This window comes from Nelumbo nucifera, chromosome 7 (genome assembly GCF_055504915.1).
Source record: "Nelumbo nucifera cultivar China Antique chromosome 7, China Antique-T2T, whole genome shotgun sequence".
NCBI lineage: Eukaryota > Viridiplantae > Streptophyta > Magnoliopsida > Proteales > Nelumbonaceae > Nelumbo > Nelumbo nucifera.
The window spans coordinates 51,173,492-51,200,975 of record NC_142655.1 but is presented as its reverse complement, the minus strand read 5'-3'; the positions used below and the strand labels follow the sequence as shown (position 1 = coordinate 51,200,975).

The 27,484-nt window shown below is 40.2% G+C and overlaps 1 protein-coding gene across 4 annotated transcripts in view; it reads left to right on the top strand.

Annotated features, from left to right (window-relative positions):
• The first annotated feature begins 519 nt into the window (after positions 1-519).
• Positions 520-27,484, top strand: part of LOC104586515 (Cysteine proteinases superfamily protein) — a 74,443-nt gene continuing 47,478 nt past the window's right edge. For 2 of the 4 annotated variants that reach the window (XR_016078556.1, XM_088891337.1), the window contains exons 1-5: positions 545-764; positions 1,359-1,553; positions 4,941-5,014; positions 13,266-13,320; positions 13,431-13,505. Coding sequence is in view for 3 of the 4 variants with exons in the window: in XM_088891337.1 (XP_088747463.1) it covers positions 1,392-1,553; positions 4,941-5,014; positions 13,266-13,320; positions 13,431-13,505 (366 nt within the window). In the remaining variant the exon portion in view is untranslated. Of the gene's footprint in view, positions 765-1,358; positions 1,554-4,940; positions 5,015-13,265; positions 13,321-13,430; positions 13,506-27,484 lie in introns of all 4 variants that reach the window. The other 2 variants (XM_010243775.3, XM_010243776.3) reach the window with 2 other exon arrangements.

The window sequence follows — 27,484 nt, the reverse complement described above, 5'->3', positions numbered from 1 at the left end:
CCCACATGACAGATATTAACATCTCGGATGAATGATAACATGCAAATAGGAGAGATGTTCTGAATGTGCAGCTGTATTGAGGCATGGGTAGGAGATCCGAACTGATACCATACTGCCATACTCGGTCTACATCTTTCAACTGGGTAAGGGATACGTGGCTTGCAAAGATGGTTCCTTTCTTATGATGAACGGTCCTGATTTACAGACAGATCAAAGTAGGGTCCGCCGTGCAGGACACAGATACGGATGAGATATTATTATCTGGGGACTGGGGTGAGTCATAATTCTATTGCCAACACTCTCGTCTAACTTGTCATGAGCAATGTGTCGTGTTAATCACTGATTGGCTCCATAATCCAGATAATAAATATTTATAGACTTTTTTCCATATTCAACCAAGGGATGATAAACACGTAGGTGACATCCAATGAGAGCGCTCTCGTTGGATCCACTTATTTGGTAAGAAGCGTTGATAAGTCAACAACGTGGCGTCACGACGACCAGCTGGGCGTAGTTAGCACCCTGCTTAAGTTTATGAGCATGTGAATATCTTAATATTGTCTGAACACTGAACCTCACACGGCGGTTTAAAGATTCTTCTGAAAGAGTTCTTCGTTTCTTGTTGCAGAAAATGACGTCCAAGCATTCCCAAACTACCATCTGCAAGGAACTATAACTTCTTTTGTTTCCTTTCCATCTTTTTATTGTTTTCGTCACAGATATCGCAGTTCTGAATCCGTTCTTGTTTCCTGCTCATCGTAATCGTAAGCTCTCTCTCTCTCTCATGCCTTTTCTTTTGTTTTTGCATCTTTTTCATCGTATGTTTATGCTCCTTGCTTCTTTCTGCAAATTTGATTGGGTTTTTTCCCTCAATTAGATGTTTGTTTCTGTTCACGCGAGTGAATCGGGTTATTAGAAATTTACGTACTGTTGTATAACTTTTGATGATATTTGGCAAATGGGTGGCCTTGGATCAAAGAAGTGGATTGAGATTATGTTTTCAGAATTTAATACTGTAATTGTGAATCCGTACTGGAATTATTGATGGGATGTGTACATTACACAACTCAGATTAGGTTGGAAATTTGAGTGAATTCTTATTAGCGAATTAGGAAGTTGGAGTTATTAATTTTGCATGAGTTTTTTTTTTTTTCCTAATTTAGGGATATCTATCATTCATATTGTTAGGTACTTATTGTTGTGAATTAGAAGGTGTTAAACTATGAGCAATTAGAGTTAAGTACATAGGTTTGTTGTTTGATTTATTCCTAAATTATGTTGTTTACTTATATTTGGCATCGGATGTTATTTATACTTGCTAACTTAGCTCTTCGGCTCTTTTGATTTCTTTGTTCTAGGTGATTTTGGCTAGATTTTCTAATTAAGCTAGTATGACTGAATATGCCAATGCATGCGGAAGTTCTAGCTCCAGTTTTAATAGCAGCCTGCAAGATACAGAGGATGATAGAACTATAGCCACGATCTTAGCAGAAGAAACCTTAAAAGTGGATGGCAGGCTTGGGAAGCGGCTGTCTCATCTGGACTCTATCCCAGTAAAACCCTCACTCTGAAATATTAAATGCATTATGTCATGTTTCACATACAATGGCATTAAGCAACTCTGCATAGGTTTGCGACTTTCTTGATATTTCTAGATGCCTCTTTAGCAAAATTTCTGACATCCCTATAGCATAAAAGTTTATATGCATCAGTGAATTTCTAATTTTTCTTAAGTACCAATAAGTCTGTTATTATTTTTTGTACTATCACCATTGTGCTTTTCTTGGCAAAATTATCAGGAATTTCATTTATTTTGGAATGATTAAATACTATTAGGAGTAAACTTAGATACTTAACTTAGTTATGATATACTGAATGCTAACACATTTTACCTTCATGTTGGTTGTATTCATAAAATTAATTTTGTTTTCAATTTTGGAAAATGAGTGGTATCCTGTTTCATGTGTCAGGGTTGCCTTTCCTATGTTATTAAACATATTTGGTTATGTTACTCTTCAATATCTAGCAAAGTCCAAGCTTCATGCATATCTTGTCTTATGTGCTAATATTTGACTAATGATGTTGAATATTTTCCAAGTAAGTATTCTATAGAAATGAACCATTGGTAGAACAAGTTTCTTTTCGGTTTATCCCCCTCAGGTTTGCTTATTTCTGTGGAATCATAATTTTACCAATGGAAAAATGAGAGAGGGCCACACTGGCTGATGTAGGACCAACTGATTTCATACTTTCATACCAAATGATGTTGGACTGTTATGACCCAAGAGTGAGTCTAGGAAGTTACTAATTAACTAGAATTGGGTTTAGGGATGGTTTTATTGAAGGTAGAAATAAGTTGGGTTAGGAAGGGTCTCGGGGCTCAACTACAAGAATTGCAGGTTTGTTTCAAAATTGTGAAAGGTTATGAATAGAGGAAAATAAATGTAGGTTTGGAAATATTCAATGATTCAATCTAATTTTGAAGGTATTTTGGAAGGGATAATTGTTCCAAAACTCCAAATATGAGAGCAATAAAAGATGGATTGGCACAAAAGGGAAGAAATAGTTGAAACAAGAAAAGTTTGGGTTATAGTGTAAACTAAAGAAAAACATACATGGATCAGTTTCAGTCCTTTGGCATTGTTGAATGAGCTCCTTTGATGAACTTGTCAGGCTATTAATGAATGTAATATCTACCAGTAGAATTTTGGAGTAAACAGAGAAAAGAGAAAGAGATAACCTAATATTACCCAACAGGGGCATAAAATCAGTCTAGGGTTTATGGGAATTGCTCACCATAAGCAAAATATGTAAAAATTCACTACAATATCAATAATAAATTATTAACCATGCTTGATTGTAAAATATATTATAAGTCTGGAATTGGGAGAAATGGAAATTGTAGAATTGTCAACATCATATTTTGAACAAAAGAAAATTTAATTAACTCCCTAAACAACTATTCGCCCCAAGAGTTGCACTACCAATTTCAAGTTTCTAATCTGATTCAAATCATTGCTTTCATAGAGTAGTATGGTGTCATTTGCAAATTGCAAATGGGTAATCGACACTATATCCCTCCCACTCTCCACCCTTGTACTAACTATCTCGAATCTGCCTTTAGGATTAGTCTACTCAGAACATCAGAATTAGAGTAAACAAGAAGGAGCAGGGTGTGGACACAACCCCACACCCAATTATACCACCTCTCCCCAAACCCACAATGAGCCATTACCTCCAACATAAATGACCAATCCACCAAATCATAGGCTTTCTCCAAATCCAGTTTGCATATTGACTCTTTTCTTCTGGATCTTTTCAAATATTCCAGACATTCATTTGCAATCAAGCTTTGATCAATAATTTGTTTTTCTTGCACAAAAGCCCCTTGATTAGACGATATGATTGAAGGGAGGACTTTTTTAATCCTCATAGACAACATCTTAGCTATTATTTTGTAAAGACTATTCACCAAAGTACCAAACAGATAGGCCTAAAATCCTTTGGGTGTACAACTTCATTCCTCTTCAAAACCAAGGAAATAAAGGTGGAATTCAAACTTGGATTTGTTACCCCCTCTCAAAAAATTTATTGAACACCTCCACAAGCTCTCCTTTTAGAATATCCCAACAGCTCTGGTAGAAAGCCATGGTAAAACCATCTGGCCATGTAGAAAATTACTTCCTTGATTTCTTCCAACTCTAAAGTCTTTCTAACGAAGCCTTTGTATCATCAAATAAGCAAGGTGAGTCCAACCCTTTAATCCACACTCTATCTACTTGGGGCCTTCTAAAAATAGATTTGAAATGGTCCACAAAAGCCCCTGCAATCTCTCTTGTATCAGTGAGAACCCTATCCTCAATCTCCAATCTAGACACAAAGTTCTTGCTTCTTCTTCTATTAGCTAAGGCATGGAAGAATTTTGTATTCCTACCTATGAAACTTCATTCCTTCCATTTAACTCTAGGCCTGCTTCTTTCCCACCACTTTTATACTTTCTGAATGTATCCAAGATGATGACATAGCCACATATTTTCAAGTACAAAAGGAGCAGGTTCCAAACGATTAATCTCCTCCTTAAATATGGTGATTGGCCAATGGTTAGTGGCCACTCTAGGTAAATCTCTTGAAACCAACCCACCAACCCACTCCAGTGCTCCTCCCATTCCAAGAAAAAAATAAATCTATCTAGCTTGGAGCAAATTGGGTTGAGCTGGAGGTTAGACCACATGAAGCTGTGATATAATAGCAGAGACAATTTCTTATGTTCAAAGACAACCTGAATACCTGATTAAATTTTTCCATGCTAGTAGTGATTAATTCCTTGCTTGAAACCCCTTGCTGATTTCTGTATTCCCCTCCACACTAAACATCCATATGGTAAATTGGATTGCCCCGGCTCTCAGTTTGAGCTTCTTGTCCCATACTTCACCATTATTATTCTTTTCTGCTGCATTATGGGCTGTTCATTCCATCTCCAGTATCGCTTATCTAAGGACGCCACATAAAATTTTCTGATTTTTCCTATCCCTAAACCCTCTTTCTTTCTTGGCCTGTAAACTTTGTTCTGCTTGACTAAATGAAACTTGAACTCCTCTTTCCACCTCCGCCACAAAAAGTCTCTCATTCATTTCTTTTTCAAAATCTTGGTTACACTAGATGGGTTGGGGAAGAGAGACAATAAATAGGTAGGAAGTGAGGACAATGCACTTTTGTTCAGTCTTAGTTTTCCACCCTTTGACAAGTATCTTGATTAATGTTAGGAAGTCAGGCTACACTAACAGTCTTACAATTTCTCTGTTACATTTGAATTTTGGTTATTTACTATATATATATATATATAACTGCTGGATATTTTAGGAGATTAATTTCTTTTATTTGTTTTGTTTTTTCTACAATCCATGCTTTGGACTCATTATAATCCTTGGCTTTATTTGCAGCACACTCCTCGAGTTAATGGGGCAATTCCAAATGTAGATGATGCCACCTTAGATCATGAACGACTATCAGAAAGGTTGCAATTTTCATCACAAAAACTTGACATATACATTATTCTTGTTAATCTTTCTTGTCTAGATTAGGTAAAGGACCTTTTCTTGCCTGGTTTTTCTCTTCTTTGTATACATTATTCTTGTTAACCTTTTCTGTGTAAATTAGATAGAGGACTTCTTTCTTTGCTTTTTTTTTGTTTTTTACTTCATTGTTTTTGTTTATTATTTCTTTCATACTATCATTTGTTTTAATTTTTCATTGATCTTTGACATGCTGTTGTCATGAGATCTATTTGTTTTTGGTATAGATTTCCAAAATATTGATGCATCTACCATGCCTATGATACATTTGCAGAATTTTATGTATTTAAATCTGTAAAATATGCCTCTAAGACTCCTTGGAATGATCTCAAAGGTATCATCATCATTATGATTTAGGACAGTTGATGACACTTTAGTATAGCTAAAGCCTCAAGTAGAAAGCCTTATGTGCTGATTTTGGCCAAGCTTCTTGTGAAAGGAAGAGGAGAAAGTTGGGGGTTTCAGCAATAGACAGAGGAAAGGAAAGAAAAGGAGAAGAAGGTCGACTAGGATAGTGATGCATAACCCTAGCCGCTAGCCCCTCATTCTGTTTATAATTAACTTAAATATGGGATATTACAAAGATGCCCCTAGTAGGGCGGCAACTCAACTAAGTACTTACAATTCTTTTAAAAATAAAAGACTAATGGGCCCAAGGCCCAACAACTTCTTAATTTAAAAGAAAACAAACTAAACATAAATCGGCCCAACATAAATCAGCCCACTCAACACTCCCCCTCAAGTTGGGAATAGATATCACACATTCCCAACTTGCGTAGATCATGTTCCAGCTTATTCTTCGCAACACCTTTTGTGAGAACATCAGCAAGCTACAGATCAGAAGAAATGTATGGAAGACAAACTTCTCCAGAAGTTACCATTTCTCTGATAAAATGTCTATCTACTTCAATGTGCTTAGTTCGGTCATGCTGGACTGGATTATGGGCAATATTGATTGCTGCCTAGTTATCGCAGTATAGCATCATAGGTTCTTCTGCCTGTACACCGATTTCTTCTAACAGAGAACGGATCCAAAGAAGTTCTAAAACTCAATGTGCCATGGCCCTATATTCCGCTTTTGCACTTGATCTTGCCACAACTGTTTGTTTTTTACTCTTCCATGAGACTAGGTTACCCCCAACTAGGGTGCACACTCCTGAAGTTGATCTTCTGTCATCAAGGCATCCTGCCCAATCCGCATCTGTATAGGTCTCTAGCTTCAGTTGTCCATGATCAGTAAACAATATGCCTCTGCCTGGATCTCCCTTCAAATATGCAAGGATCCTGTCAACTGCCTTCTAGTGCTGATCTTGTGGAGCATGCATGTTTTGACTCACTACACTTACTGCATAGGAGATGTCCAGTCTTGTCATACACAAGTATAGTAGCCGACCTACAAGTCTTTGGTATCTTCCAAGATCCTTCACTGGTTCACCTTCTGATGCACTGATTCTATGGTTCTAATCAATGGGGGTGCTAGCTGCCTTTGTTCCAAGCTTCCCTGTCTCTTGGAGAAGATCCAAGACATACTTCTTGTGAGAGATAAAAATTCCATGTTTCGATCTTGCAACTTCAATGCCTAAGAAGTATCTTAGTTCTCCAAGATCCTTAATCTCAAATTCCTTATGCAGGTTCCTCTTCAAACTATCAATCTCACTCAGATCATTCCTAGTGACAACAATGTTATACACATAAACAATTAGGATCGACACCAAAGATCCCCTGCGCTTCACAAACAAGGTGTGATAAGATTGAGTTTGAGTGTAGCCAAAAACAATCAGGGCCTTTCTGAATCTGTCAAACCATGCTCTGAGAGATTGTTTCAAGCCATATAGTGACTTCTTCAGCTTGCATACCTTTCCCTTTTCAAGCCATATAGACTGCTGACTTACTTCCCCAAAACACTCCCCCTGAGAAGGATCCTTTGAGAAGAAGTACGTAGATTCTAAAAAGGTAACATCCATAGTAACATACCGGTTCCCAGAGACTGGATCATAGTAGCAGTACCCTTTCTGATTCTCTGCATATCCAAGGAAAACACATTTCTTTGCCTTGGGGTCCTGAATCCGAGTACACGAGAGGGCACTCTGTTAATCAGATATACTACCGTGAGAATTGCATCACCCCAAAAACGAACCGGAACTGTGGTTGTGATCATCATGCTTCTTGCTGTCTCAACGATGTGTCTGTTCTTCCTCTCTACAACACCATTCTGCTGTGGACTATAGGAGCAACTGCTCTGATGGATAACACCATACTCCAACAGATATGAGGCAAGATGTCTCTCAAAATATTTCCTAGCATTGTCAGATCTGAACATCTTTATTCTTGTCCCAAACTGTGTTAGTACCATCCGGTGGAATTGCCTCACCAAGGATGGTACTTCATCGCGTGATTTCATCAGGTAAATCCAGGAATATCGAGAGAAATCATCCACAAACAGGAGAAAATAGCGATAGTCGCCCATAGAGGGAACATGATAAGGGCCCCACACATTCGAATGAATAACATTAAAGGGAGAAGAACATCTTTTATTACTAGGTTTAAAAGAGTGTCTACAATGCTTTCCAAGTTCACAACCCTCACACTGCAAACTTGACAGACTCACAGACTCAAACAGTTTTGGAAACAAACAACACAAAGAAGTAAAGGATAAATGACCCAGATGGTTGTGCAAAAGCATAATCTGACCCACAGATTTTGACTCGCTATCTCTGCAAACATGATGGCTTTGGTGAAGAGGGAGAGCATCCAGGAGGTAGATTCCATTCACTTCACGACCACTCCCAATCGTCCTCTTTGAATCTAGATCCTGCAAAATGCAACGTCCAGGAGAAAAAATCACTGAGCAGTTTAGATTCTTAGTCAAACTACTAACAGATAACAAATTAGTGCTCAATCTAGGAACATGGAGGACAGAGGGTAAGCAAATGGAATCATTAATCTTGACAGATCCCTTCCCAACAATAGGAACATGGGATCCATCAGCTGTGGAGACCCTATCTTTGCCAGAACAGAGCTGATAAGAGGAGAAAATAGTGGAGCAATGGGTCATATGCTCTGAGGCTCCAAAGTCTATAATCCAAGGAGATCTCTCCTTACCGGAGTATCACCAGTAACTGCCATGTGCGCATTTCCTTTCTTATTCTTCAATCTGGTCGGTACAAGATGTGGGTGAAGCTTCCAACAAGTGTCTCTTGTATGCTTAGGCTTCTTACAGTAGTCACAGACCAAGTCCCTTTTGTCTTCCTTTTTGTTTTCATTGCCATTCTATTTAGATTTCACAGCACTTACCATAGCAGACTGATCAGAACTGAGATTTTTCATCATTACATCCCTCCTGCACTCCTCTCCTGACACAAAGGCATATGCTTGGGAGAGAGTGACACTGTCCCTATAAAGAAGATGCTGTCGTGCAATGTCATACTCAGGGTTAAGGCCAGCAAGGAATTCGAACACCCTATACTTCTCTAAATGTCTTTGATAGGTAGCTGCATCCTGCCACAGGGTCTTAAGGACTGAAAAATAGGCTGCAACAGATCTATCTCCCTGCCTTGTGGCAATAATTTGATTTCTCAGTTGATAAGCCCTAGCAATATTCTCCCTTTGTGAATAGGTTTCTGCAACCCCATCCCATATCTCCTTAGCAGTGTTTGCCCATAAAAAAAATTTACTTATATGTGGCAACATAGAGTTACACAACCATGTCATTACCATATAATTTTCCTGCACCCACCGGGAGTTGCCAGTTTCGGGTTTCACCTCTTCACCAGTAATATACCCCAATTTTCCACGAGTCCCAATGGCCATCTTTGCAGATTGGGACCATTCCAAGTAGTTTGTACCATCCAACCTAACTTTAGTAATGGTCCCAGCTCCGAAGGGGTCTCCAACACCTCCTCCATTGGTCCCATTTCATTCTCGGACTTATATTCAACTCTGTGTTCCTCCATGTGTCTCAAAAGAGGTACAAAAAACAACCAAAAAATGCAGCAAGAACAAACATAATACCTTCTGGAACCAACGACACTCCTTTGGTGTCTTGGACTTTCTTCCCACGAAAGATTTCTTTTCGGTGGGATGGGAGAAGAGAGAGAAAAAGCAACCACCCTCTCTAGAAGCCTCCAAACCATATGGAACTTGAATCGCCCCTTACAAAAAACCCAGAGGAACCCTAAAAAATTAGGGCGCCACTACCTAGGTCAAAATTGAAGAGTTCAACAAAATCAAGACTCTTCCCCTTTCTCCAGTTTTTCTTGATTTTGATGAGAAACCCTAGACCAGCTGCAAGGCATACAGATCCATCAAGAAAATCCAAAAACTGGGCTTACCTAAGAGCTTCGATCAGCCTCTTAAATCTCCATGCAGTCGGCCGATCTAGGGCTGCAGGAGTGAATCTCTTCAAGAACCTTCAACCTGCTTTGATACCAAGTAGAAAGCCTTATGTGCTGATTTCGGCCAAGCTTCTTGTGAAAGGAAGAGGAGAAAGTTGGGGGTTTCAGCAATAGACAGAGGAAAGGGAAGAAAATGAGAAGAAGGTCGATTAGGATAGTGATGCATAACCCTAGCTGCCAGCTCCTCATTCTGTTTATAATTAACTTAAATATGGGATATTACAAAGATGCCCCTAGTAGGGCGGCAACTCAATTAAGTACTTACAATTCTTTTAAAAATAAAAGACTAATGGGCCCAAGGCCCAACAACTTCTTAATTTAAAAGAAAACAAACTAAACATAAATTGGCCCAACATAAATCAGCCCACTCAAAACCTCATAAGCATGATCTTGTGTAAAGCTTCTTGAGCATATTTGACATAGGAGAAATATGTTGATCTTCTATGGCTCAAAGAATATAGTTCTAAATAAAGATTAGTTTACCACACACACCTAATAACAAAGATGACTGAAGAAATCAAGAAAGCAATGAGAAATCTAGAAAAAAATTAGAGAATTTAGAAATTTCATATGAAACTTGGCAGGAAGTTTTAGAATGGTGAGATTTTCTCCATTTAATGGAAGCATCATTCAGAATGAAATCTTGTAGTCGAATGTCAAAAGTGTTAATATATACATGGTAGTTGATATTGAAAAACTAAGATAGTACAAAGCAAACTACATATGGGTATGGAGTTTGGCTTCAGTCCAGGCACCCTCAGTCAGGGCACTGTTCGCGCATTCCTCTAAATCGTGTAAACGGTTGAAGCATGTGAAGATGCTTCACGCTGTTAGTTAACCAAAACGAGACATCGTTCTATTCTCCTCTCCTCTCCCTTGAGTGTCGCAGACGAGACACTCGTTCTCTTCTCCCTCTCTCTCCCCCCATCCACCTGGCGGTGACTTAACAACCATTACCGCTGGCAATAAACAACCATCACCAGCGGCAGTGAATAAGCAGCTCCCTCAATCATCGGTTGTGGGACACCCGTTTTGATGTAAATGCTACTCCCCCAACAGTAAGGCTGGTTGGACTCCATTAGAAGCCCACACACAAATCCATCACCGTGGTTAGGCCTAGGATTGGAAACCGAGAAGGAGTTCCGTAGATTACAGCTGAGTCTGCTCCATAGCAGGTCTCAAGATGAGACCCATCTGACTTCAAACCACAGAAAACAGGACCATTCTTGCCATAGGACACAGCGGTTGAGGACATGGAGCCCAGACCAGACACCTGCAACCATGAATCTGCAATGGCCATCAACAACACTGCAGCTTGGAGAAGAAAACCTGCTTTCCGGGTGTCCATCTTCAAAACCCAGATGAGAAACCTGTGATCAAACTCCAGGAATTTTTTGCCAATAAATCCAACCAATTATTTAAACAAAACCTGAAAGCTGCAAAAGTTATCTGAAACTCCGACCAACATTACAACCCGAATAAGAATCTACCACTTCTGACATCCAGTTCCAGGCCCAGATGAGAAAGTTTTCTATATTGAACGACTCTTTACAAAGAAATAAAACAAGATAACTAAAAAACAAAACATAGCAGAAATTATGTTCAGAAGGAATATCAGTCCTGACTTTTGAAACTCCTCTTCTTGCTCTATTTTCTGATGTTGGAAGAAAAACCACTAAAGACAAAGACAAGGAAATCCCATGTTTGAACAGCAGTGAAGGACTGGAATTCAAACCTGAGTGCTGCTTAGATAAATCATAAGATCCAAATGCCAAATACTCCGTCTAAAAGAAGCTTCTGTGATATCAAACTCCCCAGATGCTCTTCTTCTGCAAGACCCATACAAAAAAAAAAAAAAAAAATCCCTTCTTGCTTCTGGGTAACAACTCTAAACAGGACTTCAAAAATGAGTTCCAGGAATGCAATCTGCAACTTTGATGCAAGAAGCACACCCAAGATCAGATTCTACTGATTCTACCTTTAAAGCTTCTTCTTCTATAACCATCTACTGAAACAGCTTACAGATTTCTTTTTTTTTATTCTCTCTCTTTTTTCTCTTACCAAAGTTGTAAAGTTGGTAGAGAGAGGAGAGATGTTGCAGAAACAAGTGAGTAGTGAAAAACTAAAAAGTGGATGGGTGAAGATGGGTTATAGAAACGAGTTCGGCTTCAGTCCAGGTACCCTCAGTCAGGTGATGGTAGCCATCCACCGGCCAGCGGTAATGGATGTTAAGTCGCCGCCGGGTGGATGGGGGGAGAGAGAGGGAGAAGAGAACGAGTGTCTCGTCTGCGACACTCAAGGGAGAGGAGAATGCCTCGTTTTGGTTAACTAACAGCGTGAAGCATCTTCGCGTGCTTCTATCGTTTACACGATTTGGAGGACGTGTGGCGCATCCTCCAAATGCGTGAACGGTGCCCTGACTGAGGGTGCTTGGATTGAAGCCAAACTCATGGGTATGAAAATATCAACGGATAAGAATAAGAGTATAGGATACGGTTGACATGCAAAATAATATGTATGCAAGTTGATTTAATCAAAATATATGGAATATATTGGATAAAATAAAATATTTTGTCTAAATTAAGTAAATGTGCGAATTCCTTTGATAGATAGATCTAATATTGCAAGCCTATTTCTTTAAATTCATTTTTTTTTTCAGTAACAGAGATTAAAGAGATTCTATTAAGATAAAAAATCTAGGTTAAGAGAAACCAATAAGAGATATAGGTAACTATCCTGCTCTGACTAGTATTGCAAACTATGACTAAAAAGGTTTTGTAAATTTAGATTACTTTTTACTCTTAACAACTTTCACATGGAATTTTAAAAATAAAACAAGTTATATAACCAATTCCTTCCAAAGTAATCCCTAACAACTAGTGGAACACAGACTTAACCCAAATATAGAAATTTCTATAACAGAACCATGCAAGAATTTCTGAGCAGTAAGTATATACCCTGTCTATGGCTAAAGAACCCAAATGAGATGCATTATATTTCATAAGTAGTAAGCACTCTGTAGTCTGTACCACAATTACATAATAACCAATAGATGAATTTAAATATAAAAACCAATAACCGAAGACACATTTGCTAGTATCGGCTATGATAATTTAGTAAGTCTCAGATTAAAAGAGTCTCTTAAGATTCTATTTCATTCTTCAATGAAGGTTCCAGCAAAACGAATCCCTGCCTACAACTTTCTGTTTTGAGAATAATAGGAGAGGGGAATTCTTAAAAAGGTAAACATCTGATAACCTAAAGAAGTAAACTCCCAATAAAACTTACATTCCTAGAGCATACTTTTAACCTAATTCTAGGTTTCCAAGTAACCAAAGGTAGGAGCATGTAATTTACTTATAAGATTCTAACAAGCAAATTTTAATCCTTTTATAACCTCAATGTATTCCATCCTTAATATGACTTGTATATATGGATCTCACACTTATGAGGAAGTTATTCCAAAGATATTGGTTGGTCCAGTAAGTGGTGAAATATTTTGGATACATAACTTGACAAGTATGATAACACTGACAGCTTGATATTATCTCCACTAATTCACTTTCAACTTTGGATAAGTTTTTAACTGCTTATGAGTTCGAGTATTAGATGTTTGTGTGCAGCATCAATCTTCATTAGATTTATAGAGTGCAGCTAAAATGCATGATTATAGTTGGTTTTCTTTTTGGCAGTGATTCTCATTCACACACATGGCTTTTGCTGTGTGACCTTACTTGAGGCCTTTGTTAATGGTTGAACATTTTCTATTTGGTCCATAATATTTTCACTTTCCAATCAGATTGACTACGTATGGTTTAGCTGAGCTGCAAATTGAAGGAGATGGAAATTGCCAGGTTTGACAATTAGAATTCTCTCTCTTCCTTCCTTTTCCTCTTCACTCTAAGTTTCATGGTCCTCCATATTAATCTGTTTTAAACTATATTCCCTTGACAACCTTGAGCAGTTTCGAGCTTTAGCAGATCAGTTATTTCGAAATCCTGACTATCATCGACATGTAAGAAAACAAGTTGTGAAGCAGGTAACCTTCATTGTTTTTTTTTTTGTTTATTCTTATTTCATTTGCTCATTTCACTTACAAAAATGGAAAATAAACAGAGAAAATAAGAGATAAAGTCCCCCTCCCCCAGTATCTTTTTAATCAGTTCTGATTTTGTTGAACCACCTAATAGTCTTGAGTTTTGGATGTGTTTCAGAATTTGCAGTTGTTCATTGAGCCTCGTCATTGAATTTGATGTTTCTCCAAGAAACCTGATTAGAAATCATTCATGTTTTCATTTTGATAATTGAGAGACAATTTAATTAACAAAAGATGGAAACTGATACAAGCATCCCAAAGAAAGGTGCGAGGTGTGACCTCTCCCTAGAGAGTGAATATTACAAAGCAGCCCAGTATAGATGTTCCCTATTTGCCCCTTGTTTGGCAAGATAATCAGCCATTGCATTTGCCGATCTGCCCACCAAATGTAAGCTGACAGTCATGTTCCTTGTTAACCAGTTAGCTTTCTTTAGGAGGTCCCTATAGTGCCATATGATTGAATCCAGATCTGTTAACCACCCCACAACGACTTTAGAGTCTCCTTCAATTAGTAGATTCTCCACACCAAGTTGGTTTAAAATTTGAATACCTTGTATAGCAGCTAGTAGTTCAGTCCTATTAGAGTCTCCTTGTCTCTCAAAACTCCTCCTGCACCACCAGATGGGCCTGGGTTACCCTGACTTCTTCCATCAAAGTTCAGCTTTTCACATCCTTCAGGAGAGGGAACCCAAGCTACAGTAATCCTATCCTTCCTGGAAGAGCTATTAGTCACTGCTGACCAATTCCTCCAAAGATCATCAAAGGAGAAAAATTGGAAGGATTCCATACTCCATAGTTCCCAACCAATGAATTTCCCTTGTCAAAATGCATTCCTTGACATCTAAGAGGCTGCTTTCCTTTTCTTGAATGATCATCTGATCTTTGGGAAGGATAGGGCTACTTGATGAATGATCATCTGATCTTTGGGAATTTATAAACAACATTTCATTTCTTTGATAAGAAAATCAGAATTATATTTGAAATGGAAAATATCAGAAGAAAAACAGCCTTTTGAAAAGAAAGGACTGCTTAAAAAGTTGTAGAAAATCAAAAGAAAGTAACAAAAATCAGGTTTCAAGAAGAGAGAAGAAGAAGAAGGTGGCGGCAACTAGGGTTCAGAGAGAGAGATTTTCGAACATAACGTCTTCTCTTACACCCCTAATTCCATTTCATTAAGTTAAACTTTAATAATTTATAGAGAGGCCCCTAGTTGGGCAAAAAATTGAAAAGCATAACATAAGAAATAATAAAGCCCAGATTAAGGCCCATTACAACAAAGAACATAAAAGATAAAAAAGATAAATAGCCTATGGGCCATTTGGCCCATCTTCTCTATACTCCCCCTCAAGCTGAGCATTGATGTCAATCATGCCAAGCTTGCCAGTATCATGCTGAAGTTTAGTTTTGGGAATGCCCTCGGTGAGGAAATCAGCTAACTGTCCTTCAGAAGTGATGAAAGGTAGACACACCTCTCCAGAAGCTACTCTTTCTTGAATGAAGTGTCTGTCAACTTCAATATGTTTAGTTTTGTCATGTTGTACTGGATTATGAGCAATGCTGATGGCAGCCTGATTATCACAGTATAACATCATTGGCTTATCAAGCTCAATACCCAGTTCCTCCATCAAGGATCTAAGCCACAGTAGTTCAGAAACTCCATGAGCCATGGCTCTGTATTCAGCTTCGGCTGAAGATTGGGCAATAACTGATTGTTTCTTGCTTCTCCAAGAGACAATATTACCTTCCACCAAGCTACAGTACCCAGAGGTAGATCTTCTGTCATCAATGTTTCCGGCCCAATCAACATCTGTGTAGGCTTCAAATTTCATATGACCATGCTTAGCAAATAGAATTCTCTTTCCAGGGGAACCCTTCAAATAACACAGAATCCGCTCTACTGCTGTCATGCGAGTATCCCTGGGAGCATGCATGAATTGACTAATGCAACTGATAGAATATGCAATGTCTGGCCGAGTCATGCATAGATAGAGAAGTTTTCCAAGTAGTCTTTGGAAGACTCTCTTATCTTTCAACAATATTCCATCTGAGGCAAAGAGTTTATGACTCGCATCAATAGGAGTAGCAACTGGTCTAGCACCCATCTTTCCTATTTCAGAGAGTAAATCAAGTACATACTTTCTCTGAGAGATAAGGATCCCATCCTTGGATTTAGCAACTTCTATGCCAAGAAAGTATCTCAATTCCCCCAAATCTTTGTTCTCAAATTCTGTATGAAGGAAGGATTTGAGATCATTAATCCCTTATACATCATTACCAGTCACAACAATATCATCAACATACACAATCAGGTAAACGGCCAAGGATCCTCTCCTCTTCACAAAGAGGGTATATGATTAGACTGTGTCTGTGCATAGCCAAAGCTAACAGGGACAGCCCTAAACCTTTCAAACCATGCTCTAGGGGACTATTTAAGTCCATAAAGAGATTTCTTCAGCTTGTAGACCTTCCCTTTCATATCTGTTTCATACATCCCTGGAGGAAGAGACATATAGACCTCCTCATGTAACTCTCCATTCAGAAAAGCATTCTTTACATCCAGCTGATAAAGTGGTCAGTCTGAGTGTGCAACCAGAGATAGTAGAACTCTCACAGAAGTCATCTTGGCAACAGGAGCAAAGGTCTCCAGATAATCAATCCCATATGCCCGTGTATAATCTTTGGCAACCAGCCTAGCCTTGTTGTACCTTTCAATGGTGCCATCAGCATGATATTTAATAGTAAAAACCCTCTTACCGCCTACTGGATCATTTCCTTCAGGCAAATCAACCACTTCCCAAGTTTCATTCTTGTGTAGGGCATAAATTTCTGTTCTCATAGCATCCCTCCATTTTGGAATAGTAAGAAAGGTGTTTGGAAATGCAATGTGTAGTACACTTTCTTTTTGCTTTCCTAATAGCAATAGGGATATCAAGGTCTGGGAAGGATGACTCCAAAGGGGCTGTATCAGTACCTGCTGTCTCTTCTGTGACTAGAAGTGTAGGAGGCTCATGTGCTGTAGGGGAAACAATTTGCTCATTTCTGGTTCTCTGCCTTTGGTACAACTTGGGATTAAAATGAGGACGATGAGGTAAAGGAAGAGGGATAGGAACATTGGAATGAGAATGAAATGACTGATCCTCCCTTGAATCATTTGAAGGAGGAAGAGTCTCAATAGAAGACTCAACTGGGACAGGAAGGGGAAGAGCAAACAACTGTGACAAATTCTCCCCCTTTGGACATTGCCTATCCAGAGAAGAATCATAAAAGGAAGAGCTCATTAAAGGTGACATCCATGGAGACATACTGAGTGCCAGTCTTCGGATCAAAACAACAGTAACCCTTTTGTGTGGGGGAATAACCAAGGAAGATACACTTGTGGGCTTTTGGTTCAAATTTATGTCCCTGGACACTTGGGATATGTACATAACAAGTGCATCCAAAAACACAAAGAGGAATAGGAAAAAGTTCTTGCCCGGATGAAGAAGACTGAAGGGAGACTTAAACCCCAAAACCCTGATGGCATATTGTTGATTAGGTAGGTTGTAGTGAGAACAACATCACCCCAAAATTTTGTAGGGACATGTGAGGCAAATAGAATACTTTTGCAACTTCAACAATATGCTTATCTTTTCTTTCAGCAACTCCATTCTGTTCTGGGGTCCTAACATAGGAACTTTGGTGTATAACCCCCAAATCAGTAAGATAGCAGGTCAGGTTTTTCTCAAAATATTCTTTTGCATTGTCGGATCTGAAAATTTTAATTCTGGTATCAAACTGGGTTAGGACAAATTCATGGAATTGCCTCACAAGTTTGGGAACTTCATAAAAAATATCCAAGTGAACCGAAAAAAGTCATCAATGAACAAGATAAAATATTTGTAGCCACCCATAGAAGGTAAGTGGTAAGGCCCCCACACATCAGAGTGCACATTATGAAAAGGAGAAGAAGGTCTTTTATTACTCAAAGGATAACTGCTTCTACAATGTTTTGACAATTTATACGACTCACAATGAAGACTGGACATACTAATTTCCTTAAACAGTTCTGGGAATAAATGACTTAATGCAGAAAAAGAAAGATGACCCAAACGAAAATGACATAACATGACTCGACTAATGGATTCTGTCGATGTAGACCCAAAAGCAGCTTTTCCAGGTTGTTCATGGCTCTGTCCAGCAGATATATTCCATTCGCCTCGTGGCCACTCCAATCACTTTCTAAGACTCCAGATCCTGAAAAACACAATAGGAAGGAAAGAAGGTTACACAACAATTCAATGACTTAGTTAGGCTATTTATAGATAACAAATTTGTATTTAGCTTGGGTACATGAAGAGCAGAAGGAAGTACCAAGGAATATGTAGCCTTGATGGTTCCCTTGCCGGAGATAGGAGCAAGAGAGCCATAGGCTAGGGTGATTTTGTCACGGTTAGGAAGTAAATCATAAGAAACAAACAAAGTGGAATGGCTGGTCATATGATTAGAAGCACCAGAATCAATAATCCAAGGGATCCTATGATTACCTGAAATAGTTGCATGATTGGCAGAAGCTCGTATACCTGAATGAGCAAATGCAGAAGATGTTGAATTTCCTGGAGGGTTGGAAGAAGAGGCCACACCCTGATCATCCTCCCAAACTTCTCATATTCTGCCTTCATAGCTGTTAACTGCTCACTAGCAGTCAACTCTTCAGTTTGGTATCTGTCACTATCTGGACCAGCAGCAATATTGGCACTCCCTGCCTTTATATTATCAGTCTTCTTTTGAAATCGAAGAGGAAGAAGCTCATGATGCAATTTCTAATACTTGTCTTTAGTGTGTTTTGGCTTCTTACAGTACTCACAAATAATTTCTTTCTTCCTTGAGCTACTTGGAGTCCCTGCAACTCCCTTGGGTTTCACTCCCATATTAGCAAAGTGATCATTTAGACCAGCCCCTTGGACCTGGACAAGTCTCATTGGATAAAATATTTTACTTTGTGATGTCATACTCTGTATTCAGCCCTATCAAAAACTCAAACACCCTGTTTCTCTCAACAAGTTTCTTGTAGGTCTCAGCATCATTAGTGGTGTCCTAGGTTACAGTTTCTATCAAATCAATTTCTTGCCATAAAGACTTCAGTATGAAAGAATGGTAGGATCCATCTAATGGACGCCAATAAGGTTGCGGAATGGGTGGGCGAATTTCAAAAATTTTCTTACATTCTTCCAACTGGGAATCATATTCCCTAAATTTATAAAACTATATTCAAGGATCCTACTTGAACCATAATCGAACCAGATCTGAACCAAAAAGCAAAAGGGAGGAATATACCTGATCCGGAGAAGCAGTATCTCCCAAAGTTGGTGTTCACGCCCAAAGAAGAAACCAAGATCCGCTCCTGCTGAAGATGACACAGCTGTGGATGGAACGGAACCAGCAGGGTGCGTCCTACACTGGATCCTTCGCAAGAACCCTCTGGAAACTCTGAACACTGAATCTTTCTCAGTCTTTTTCGCAAGACTAATGTCAAGAACTGATTTCTTGACTCCCTATTGCTACAAAAATCAAATCTTGCAAGAGGGAATGGCGGCAGCTGGAGGAGAACTCCTGGGACGAAGATGGCTGAACTGCTTATCTTCTCTCTGGAGTCTGCATGAGATCTAATCTCTGTTTGCAGGATAATTTCTTGCACTACTAACCCTTGGTTCGAAATCTGATGTATTTCTCTTGGGTTTCTCCTCCTTTCTTCTTGATTAAGAAACCTCCTAATTAGGAGTTATCCCAATCCAAATCTGTATTTGGATAGGGGATTATCTTAATCCTATCTGCAGATTAAGTTAGCTTACTCCTGATCTTATTAGGAGTTTACCAGATTCAAATCTAATTTGAATTTGGTCTCCTGGAGTGGATAAGGTTAAAGGCCCAATTCTTTTACTAACATTAATCTCAGATTCGCCCCATAGATGGGTGATCATATCAGCCCAGCTCGAAATGGGCTTTTGGCCCATTAAGTGTTCAGTGTTTAACTAGTTTCCAATCTGCTGCCCAGTTGGGCTTCTTTGTATGGCGTGGGACCCAAGCATTGATCTACACACCAGCCACATGGGTTCGGCCCAGCCTTTAATACAAGGCCCAGCCGAATTCACTGAAAAACTCAGTGAACCCCTGAGCCCATCACATGGACCCTATGGGCCCAACACTTACATTAAGTGGTTCCTGGGCCAAGCCATCTTATAAAAACCCAGGGACTATGGGCAGGTGCAAGATTAACCCATCATGTATTATCCTAAATGGTTTTACACTTAACCTCTCAGCCCTTAATGATCTAGCACTGCCCAACAAGAGAGGACCTCTCCCTCAGCTGCAAGGAACAGTGTCGCACTCTCTACTCACATGGATCCCGGGAATTAAAACCATTTGCAAACATTTCGAAACCGTACATATATTTATAAATATATTAATTTTGCAAAACAAAATTCCAACGATTGAAATCAACTGCCGGCAGTTTGGTTTCCATCAGAGAGAGTGCATTCCCGATCATTACCTTTGTCCGACAAAGGGGCTGATCCTGTCACTATGATCACCCACTCAGATGAATTCTCAGTCTGTCCCAACATACCCAGGTTTTGATCCCCTTCTAAGGATCTCACTGATTGGCATATCAAAGACAGCCCGATCCGACACCTAGTGAAGTGTCATAATCGAGTCTAGGGGTCAGGTGTAACTTTCTAGTTTTGCCCATTTATCTCCAAGGTCCAGGGCAATACTGAAAATCTGGTCCGGTTCAAGGATTCGAGTAATCCCATACTGCGTATGCCTTGGGCCTTACCCTGGTGGCCGAGACAGGCCATCCCAACACTTGGTGGCACACCAGTATCAGCCTTGGCAGGATAAATCTCCCCAGACTTATCCAATGGCTGTGAACATTTAAAACTAACACGAGTCTCGATAAGTGTCCAGTTTTAGGGTCTTACACAGAATTGTACCAAACAACATGAATCAAACATGCACTTTATTTATTTCCACTAAATAACAAAAGTGCATCAAATCGGATTGAAGCTAAGGGCATACAAAACTGTCTAACACAGTATTGAGAAACACACAGCTAATGGTTTCTCCTCCTGTCTCAAATTCTTCACATCACTTCTCAGTTTGTAAACCCTGGCCACATTTAATTTCTGGGAATAAGTTTCAGCAGCACTATCCCAAATTTCCTTTGCTAAATTCATCCACAAATAGTGCTGACTAATCTGCAGTTGCATTGAGTTCACAAGCCATCCAATAACCGTATAATTTTCTTGCATCCATTTTTCATATGATGGATCTTCTTCCGAAGGAGCCTTCTTGCTTCCGGAGATAAAACCCCATTTGCCTCTACTGCAGATATGAATTTTTACTAATTGTGACCAAGCTAGATAATTAGTTCCATTCAGCTTGACTATAGTCACAGCCAGTAGAGAGTCTACAGAGGCTCTCGGAACCTGTCCGGATTCAGCAACATTCTTGTTTTCAACTTCTGAAGGGTTCATCTTCTTAAATACTTCGAAAATAACTTCTAACAACTTCGAATAACAACAAATGAAGATAGAACAAAAACTGTGTTGTGAGCCTACCTCTATGCAGTAGTACCAGGTACCTACGTTACACCTGGAAGCCGGGAGAAACAGAGAAATCTCAGCTGCTCCTTGTAGACTTCATAGAACACCAATCCACTTGATTCAATCTTCAAGATGAAGGATGAGAAGACCTTTAGTCACTGAGCGCCCAGGTCAAACTCCCTGTGGGGCCTGCAATCATATTTCTCTAGAAAATTAGGGTTTCGGGCAACACACTTGAATCTGTTAGGAGGACGACAAAACTAGTCCCCTTCTCTCCAGAAACCACTAACAACAACTGGGCTGAAATAGATTTCTTTAACTATTCATACGATTCAGTTCTCCATACACTGTGTATGGGAAAAAAGAGGTGAAAAGAGAGAAAAGTCGAGCCTGCTCTAATACCAAGAAGAAAAACAGCCTTTTGAAAAGAAAGGACTGTTTAAAAAGTTGCAGAAAATCAAAAGAAAATAGCAGAAATCAGATTGCAAGAAGAGAGAAGAAGAAGAAGAAGGTGGTAGCAACTAGGGTTCAGAGAGAGAGATTTTTGAGCATAACCTCCTCTTTTACACCCCTAATTTCAGTTCATTTAGTTAAACTTTAGTAATTTATAGAGAGGCCCCTAGTTGGGCAGAAAATTAAAAAACATAACATCAGAAAGAATAAAGCCCAGATTAAGGCCCATTACAGCAAATAACATAAAAGATAAAAAAGATAAACAGCCTTTGGGCCATTCAACCCATCTTCTCTACAATATCATCTATGGAGGTGGAGAAACTAGAAGAGTGGATGGCCATGGAATGGGAAAAGGAGAAAATCTTAGGGGTGAAGAGATCGTGTGCAGGTTTGTTGGTATTAGTGTTTCATAGCAGTCAGCATGCAAAGTGGGTGTTGGAGTTTGAAAAGTTGAAAAGAAGAGAGCTGGATCTATGATTGGATTGTTGGTTCTTGGTGGCTGGAGAAATTCCTGCAGAAAGGAGATTTGCAGGCTGGATTGGAGTGGTTGGCATACCATTACATGCCTGGAGCATATTGCCTTTTGAAGCAATTGGAAAGTGTTCAGGTGGCTTCCTGAAGTACGATGATAAAGTAGAATCCGGGAGAGGCTAGACATTGTGAGGATTCTGGTTGAAATGGAGGATGTTTCTGCAATACCAAGCAAGATGCGCCTCTGGTTTGTTGGGGAAACATATGACCTGAGAGTAATAGTTGAAGGTGTGGATGGGACATTTTCAAAGGCCAAGAAGAAAATACCGATTGGAAGAAAGAAGAATGACATTGGGGTGATTGGTGAGGAGAGGGCTAGAAGAGAGCGGGAAGGTGAGGCGTTGAGTTGCAGAATAGAGAAGACGATAAGGAAGATGGTGTTGAAGAGACATCTGGAAGAAAAAGAAGAAGGTGAGTTGGTGGTGTAAAAAAATAGAGAAGGTAATAGGGGTGAGTGGGCAGGTGAGCGATGACATGGATAAGTTAAAGGTAGCCCAAAATCTGGGTGATAGAAAGGGTGGGGTCCACCCCCTTAGGAATTTGGAGAAAGATTTTAAGAAAGGAAACCGGATTAGGTGGTTTCAAATGTTGAAGGGTTTTCTTGGATCTTGGGGACTTTGATTGAAGGGTTTGAGAACCCACTTTGATAACAAGAGTAGGAGAAGAAAGGGGACTGTGGCGAAGAGCCAAAGAACGGAGGAGAACCCAAAGGGATTGTTAGTGAAGGGGTATTTCGGTCTTTGTACCTGTTGAGAATGCTGATGTGTACTATTATGTTAGTTCGAGTGCCTCTTACTTAAATAAGGGCACTTATGTCTTTTCCAATTATATTAATAATATAATAACAGGTCTGGCCGAAACTAGGGTTGACTTTTCCCTAATTCGAACCAGACCTTTTCTCTTCTTCTTCCTCTTTCTTCCTTCTTCTTTCCTCTCTTCCTTCTTGCTGTTTACTGTACTTTTCAGCTAACAAACAAAACAGACTTCTAGGGCAGGCCGAACTTGCCTTCTTGACTTGGAGGTTTCCATGCCTACGGTGGTGTCGTTGGTGATTGGTTGCTGTGGTTTCTAAGCCCTCCCCTAATGTAGGGTTGGTGCGTGTGGTGCAGTGGTGTTTCATTCCTTCGTGTGGTTGGCCTTTAGGCGATGAGGTAAGGAGTTTTTTTTTATGCATAATTTCTGTTATGGAACACATGAGAGGTGTGGTACAGATCGTATGATGGGTTTTCAGATTGCAGTATGCTAGGGTTTATGCCGGTTTGTGTGTGATTCAAAGGGAAGTAGTGTTTACTTAATGGTGAAACTTCCAGTAGCTATAGAGTAGGGTTTGTGGTGTTACAAGTACGGCTTTCAGCTTTTATTATTGCTGAAATCAGTGTGCAGATTTTGGTGAAGTGTCTGTGTGCAGTGTGCAATGTGCAGTGTGTAGTGCTTAGGATTCAGTGATAAGGGAATTCGGAAATGGCAGATAACAGTGATAGTAAACCTAGTGTGATGATATCTACTGACTACCTGAATGTCTAAATGACCTCCATTAAACTGAATGGAGAGAATTATGTCCCTTGGGCCAAGTCTGTAGAGGTTTTTCTGAAGGCGAAGAAGAAGGTAAAGCACATAAGAGAGGAGAAACCCCCCACTAATTCTCAGGAGTACGAAGACTGGGAACAGGAAGATGCACGAATCATCACATGGTTGTGGAACAGTATGGAACCCAGAATCAGTGTGAACTTCATGTTTCTTGACACAACCAAAGAGGTGTGGGATCATGCTAAGAAATTGTATTCTGGTCAGGATAATACAACTAGGGTATATCAACTGTATCAGGAATATTTCAATCTGCAACAAGGAAATCAAAGCCTTGAGGAGTACTGCGCTAGTATGAGAAATATCCGTAATGAGTTAAATGTCTATCATCCTCTCACTTCTGATGTCAAGGTTCAACAACAATAGAGAGAGTAACTTGATGTGACTCGGTTTTTGGTGGGGCTGAAGTCTGAGTATGAACCTGTACGAGCCCAGATACTAGGAGGATCTGCCCTTCCATCTTTAGAGGAGGTGTTTGCTCGTCTTCAGAGGACTTCCATTGGATCTATGGAAAATTCTAATATCTCAGATAAATCAGCATTTGCAGTGTCGAGAGGTCGAGGTGGCAGAAGTGAGGCTCGAGGAGCCCAGCTTGGCCGTGGTGGCAGTAGTGGTCCAGTGTATGGCCAGAGTGGTAGTGGTGGATTTACACATATCCGTGGTGGTGGTCGTACTGGAGGCAGAGATTCAGGGGGAGCTCGTGGTAGAGGACGTGGCTCGGGTCCACGGAGGTGTACTCATTGTGGTTTGGATGGACATACTATTAACTACTGCTATGACTAGTGACACCAGTTCCAGCTTTAGACAGGAGAACCGATCAGCTGACCAGATGCCTTTTACCTCTTCAGATGGTCCATGCAAGGAGATGGTGAGTCTTCCTCGTGATGAGTATGAAAGGTTTGTTCAATCCACATCGCAGTAGAACACAACTACCTTTGCACACTCAGGTATGGCTTGTTTGGTATCCACATCCAACCCCTGGATTATTGACTCTGGAGCCTCTGATCACATGACGGGAGCTCCAGGTGTGTTTTCATCTTTCACTCATTGCTCAACATCACAATCTGTTACCCTTGCTAATGGCTCCACATCATCTATTCGTGGTGTTGGTAATGTTGACCTAGAGCCTGTATCCCTATCCTCTGTTTTATATGTACCTAAGATTCCATTTAATCTAATGTCTGTTATTAAGCTGACCAAGTCCCTTAATTGCTCCATTACATTTTACCCCTCTATGTGTGTTTTTCAGAATCTCAAGACGGGGATGAAGATTGGTGGAGGGCATGAAGCCGGTGGACTGTATTATCTTGATGGTGGTGGAAGAACGTCAACGGCCCTTCAGTCATCTATTTCTCCTCTCCAGTGCATTGTAGATTTGGTCATCCTTCGCTGAAAGTGCTGAAGTCCTTGGTCCCTTCATTGAGTCAACTTTCTGTTCTAGATTGTGAGTCGTGTCAATTTGGGAAACACCATCGTGTTCCCTTTAGTTCTAGGGTTGATAACCGTGTGTTGAGTCCTTTTTCCTTAATTCATTCAGATGTTTGGGGTCCTTATAAAGTGATGTCATATAATAGATACAAATATTTTGTTATTTTTGTTGATGACTTTTCAAGAATGACGTGGCTCTATTTAATGAAAGAAAGAAGTGAATTATTTGCAATCTTCCAGAAATTTTATGCTGAGATCCGCAATCAATTTGGCGTTCACATCAAAATTTTCCGTTCTGATAATGGCCGTGAATACTTGTCTTCATCTGTTCAAGAATACTTGGACCAACATGGCATTATACACCAAACTTCATGTACTTACACCCCACAACAAAATGGGGTTGCTGAGAGAAAGAACCGACATCTTGTAGAAACGGCATGCTCATTCATGCACCACATGAATGTTTCCAAACCCTTTTGGAGTGATGCAATGCTCACCTCTTGTTTCTTAATTAATCGGATGCCCACGTCTATTCTTGATGGTCGTTCTCCTTTTAGTGTCTTGTTCCCCAACATATCTCTGTTTCCGCTTCCTCCTCGGGTATTTGGGTGTGTTTGCTTCGTCCATAATCTGGGTCCCGGGACTGACAAGTTAGATGCACGATCCCTTAAGTGTATCTTCCTTGGCTATTCCCAGACTCAGAAAGGGTACAAGTGTTACCATCCTAGTTCTCGTCGTTCCTTGGTATGTGCTGATGTTACTTTCTTCAAGTCTACTCCGTTTTTCGTGGGGTCCGGTGATGCTGCTTCCTCTACATCACCTCCTCCTCTTCCCCTTCCTGTGGCTGATCCTCCTCTGGTTCTAGTCGTGCTTACGTCCTTGCCTCCGGTGCCACCGTCCGTTGACCATCCACCTATCCGTCACGTGTATACACATCGCCCACGTGTACTGGCTGCGACTCCTCCGATTTCATCACCGTCGACAGATCCAACTCTAGATCCGACACCAGCCTCCGACTTTGATCTTCCTATTGCCTTACGGAAAGGTAAATGCACCTGCACCCTTCACCCTATTTCCACTTTTGTTTCCCTTACTCACCTCTCCGCCTCCCATCGCCAGTTCATCTCCTTGTTATCCTCAGTGGTTGTTCCTAAGGATGTCCAAGAAGTCCTTACCTCTCCAGAGTGGTGCCGTGCTATGGAAGAAGAGCTCTCTGCCCTCCATCATAATCACACTTGGGACCTCACCGCTCTTCCTCCTGGGAAGCAGGCCGTCGGTTTTAAGTGGGTGTATACCGTTAAGTATTTGCCAGATGGTCGTGTTGAGCGCCTGAAGGCACAGCTAGTTGCAAAAGGGTACTCCCAAACCTATGGCATTGACTACACAGAGACATTCTCCCCAGTTGCTAAGATAGGGTCAGTTCATGTTGTCATCTCCCTTGCAGCTATGTATGATTGGCCTCTATATCAGCTAGATATCAAAAATGCCTTTTTGCATGGTGATTTGCTCGAGGAGGTCTACATGGAGCAACCATTAAGGTTTGTTGCTCAGGGGGAGGATGGTAAGGTATGCAGAATTAAGAAGGCTATATATGGACTTAAACAGTCCCCTCGAGCATGGTTTGGTAGGTTCAGTGAGGTGGTCAAGAAGTTTGGTATGAAACAGTGCCAAGTTGATCACTCTATCTTCAGTCATGACTCTTCGACAGGCAAAATACTACTGGTGGTGTATGTAGATGATATCGTTGTGACTGGGAATGATAAAATGGGCATTGACAGATTGAAGGCATTCCTACAGGAACACTTTCAGACAAAGGACCTTGGCAAATTGAAATACTTTTTGGGCATAGAGGTAGCAAGATCTAAGCATGGCATTAATTTGTGTTAGAGGAAATATGTGCTTGATTTATTAGAAAAAATAGGTTTGTTGGGTACTAAACCGACTGAGACACCTATGGAAACAAATACGAGGTTGAGCAGTGATATAGGTGAAGTATTTGAAGTCCTTGGCAGATACCGACGACTTGTAGGCAAACTAAACTACCTAACCATTACTCGGCTAGATATTTCATTTGCAGTTAGTGTAATGAGTCAGTTCATGCAGAAACCTTTGGTCCCACATTGGAATGCAGTGCTAAGGATTGTGAGGTACTTGAAAGGAGCTCTTGGCCGTGGTTTGCTGTACAAAAGTGGCAGAAAACTGGAAGTAGAAGGATACACTGATGCTGATTGGGTAGGTTCTATGACAAACGGTCTACCATAGGCTATTGCACCTTTCTGGGGGGTAACCTGGTAACGTGGAAAAGTAAGAAGCAAACAATTGTGGCAAGAAGCAGTGCAAAGGTAG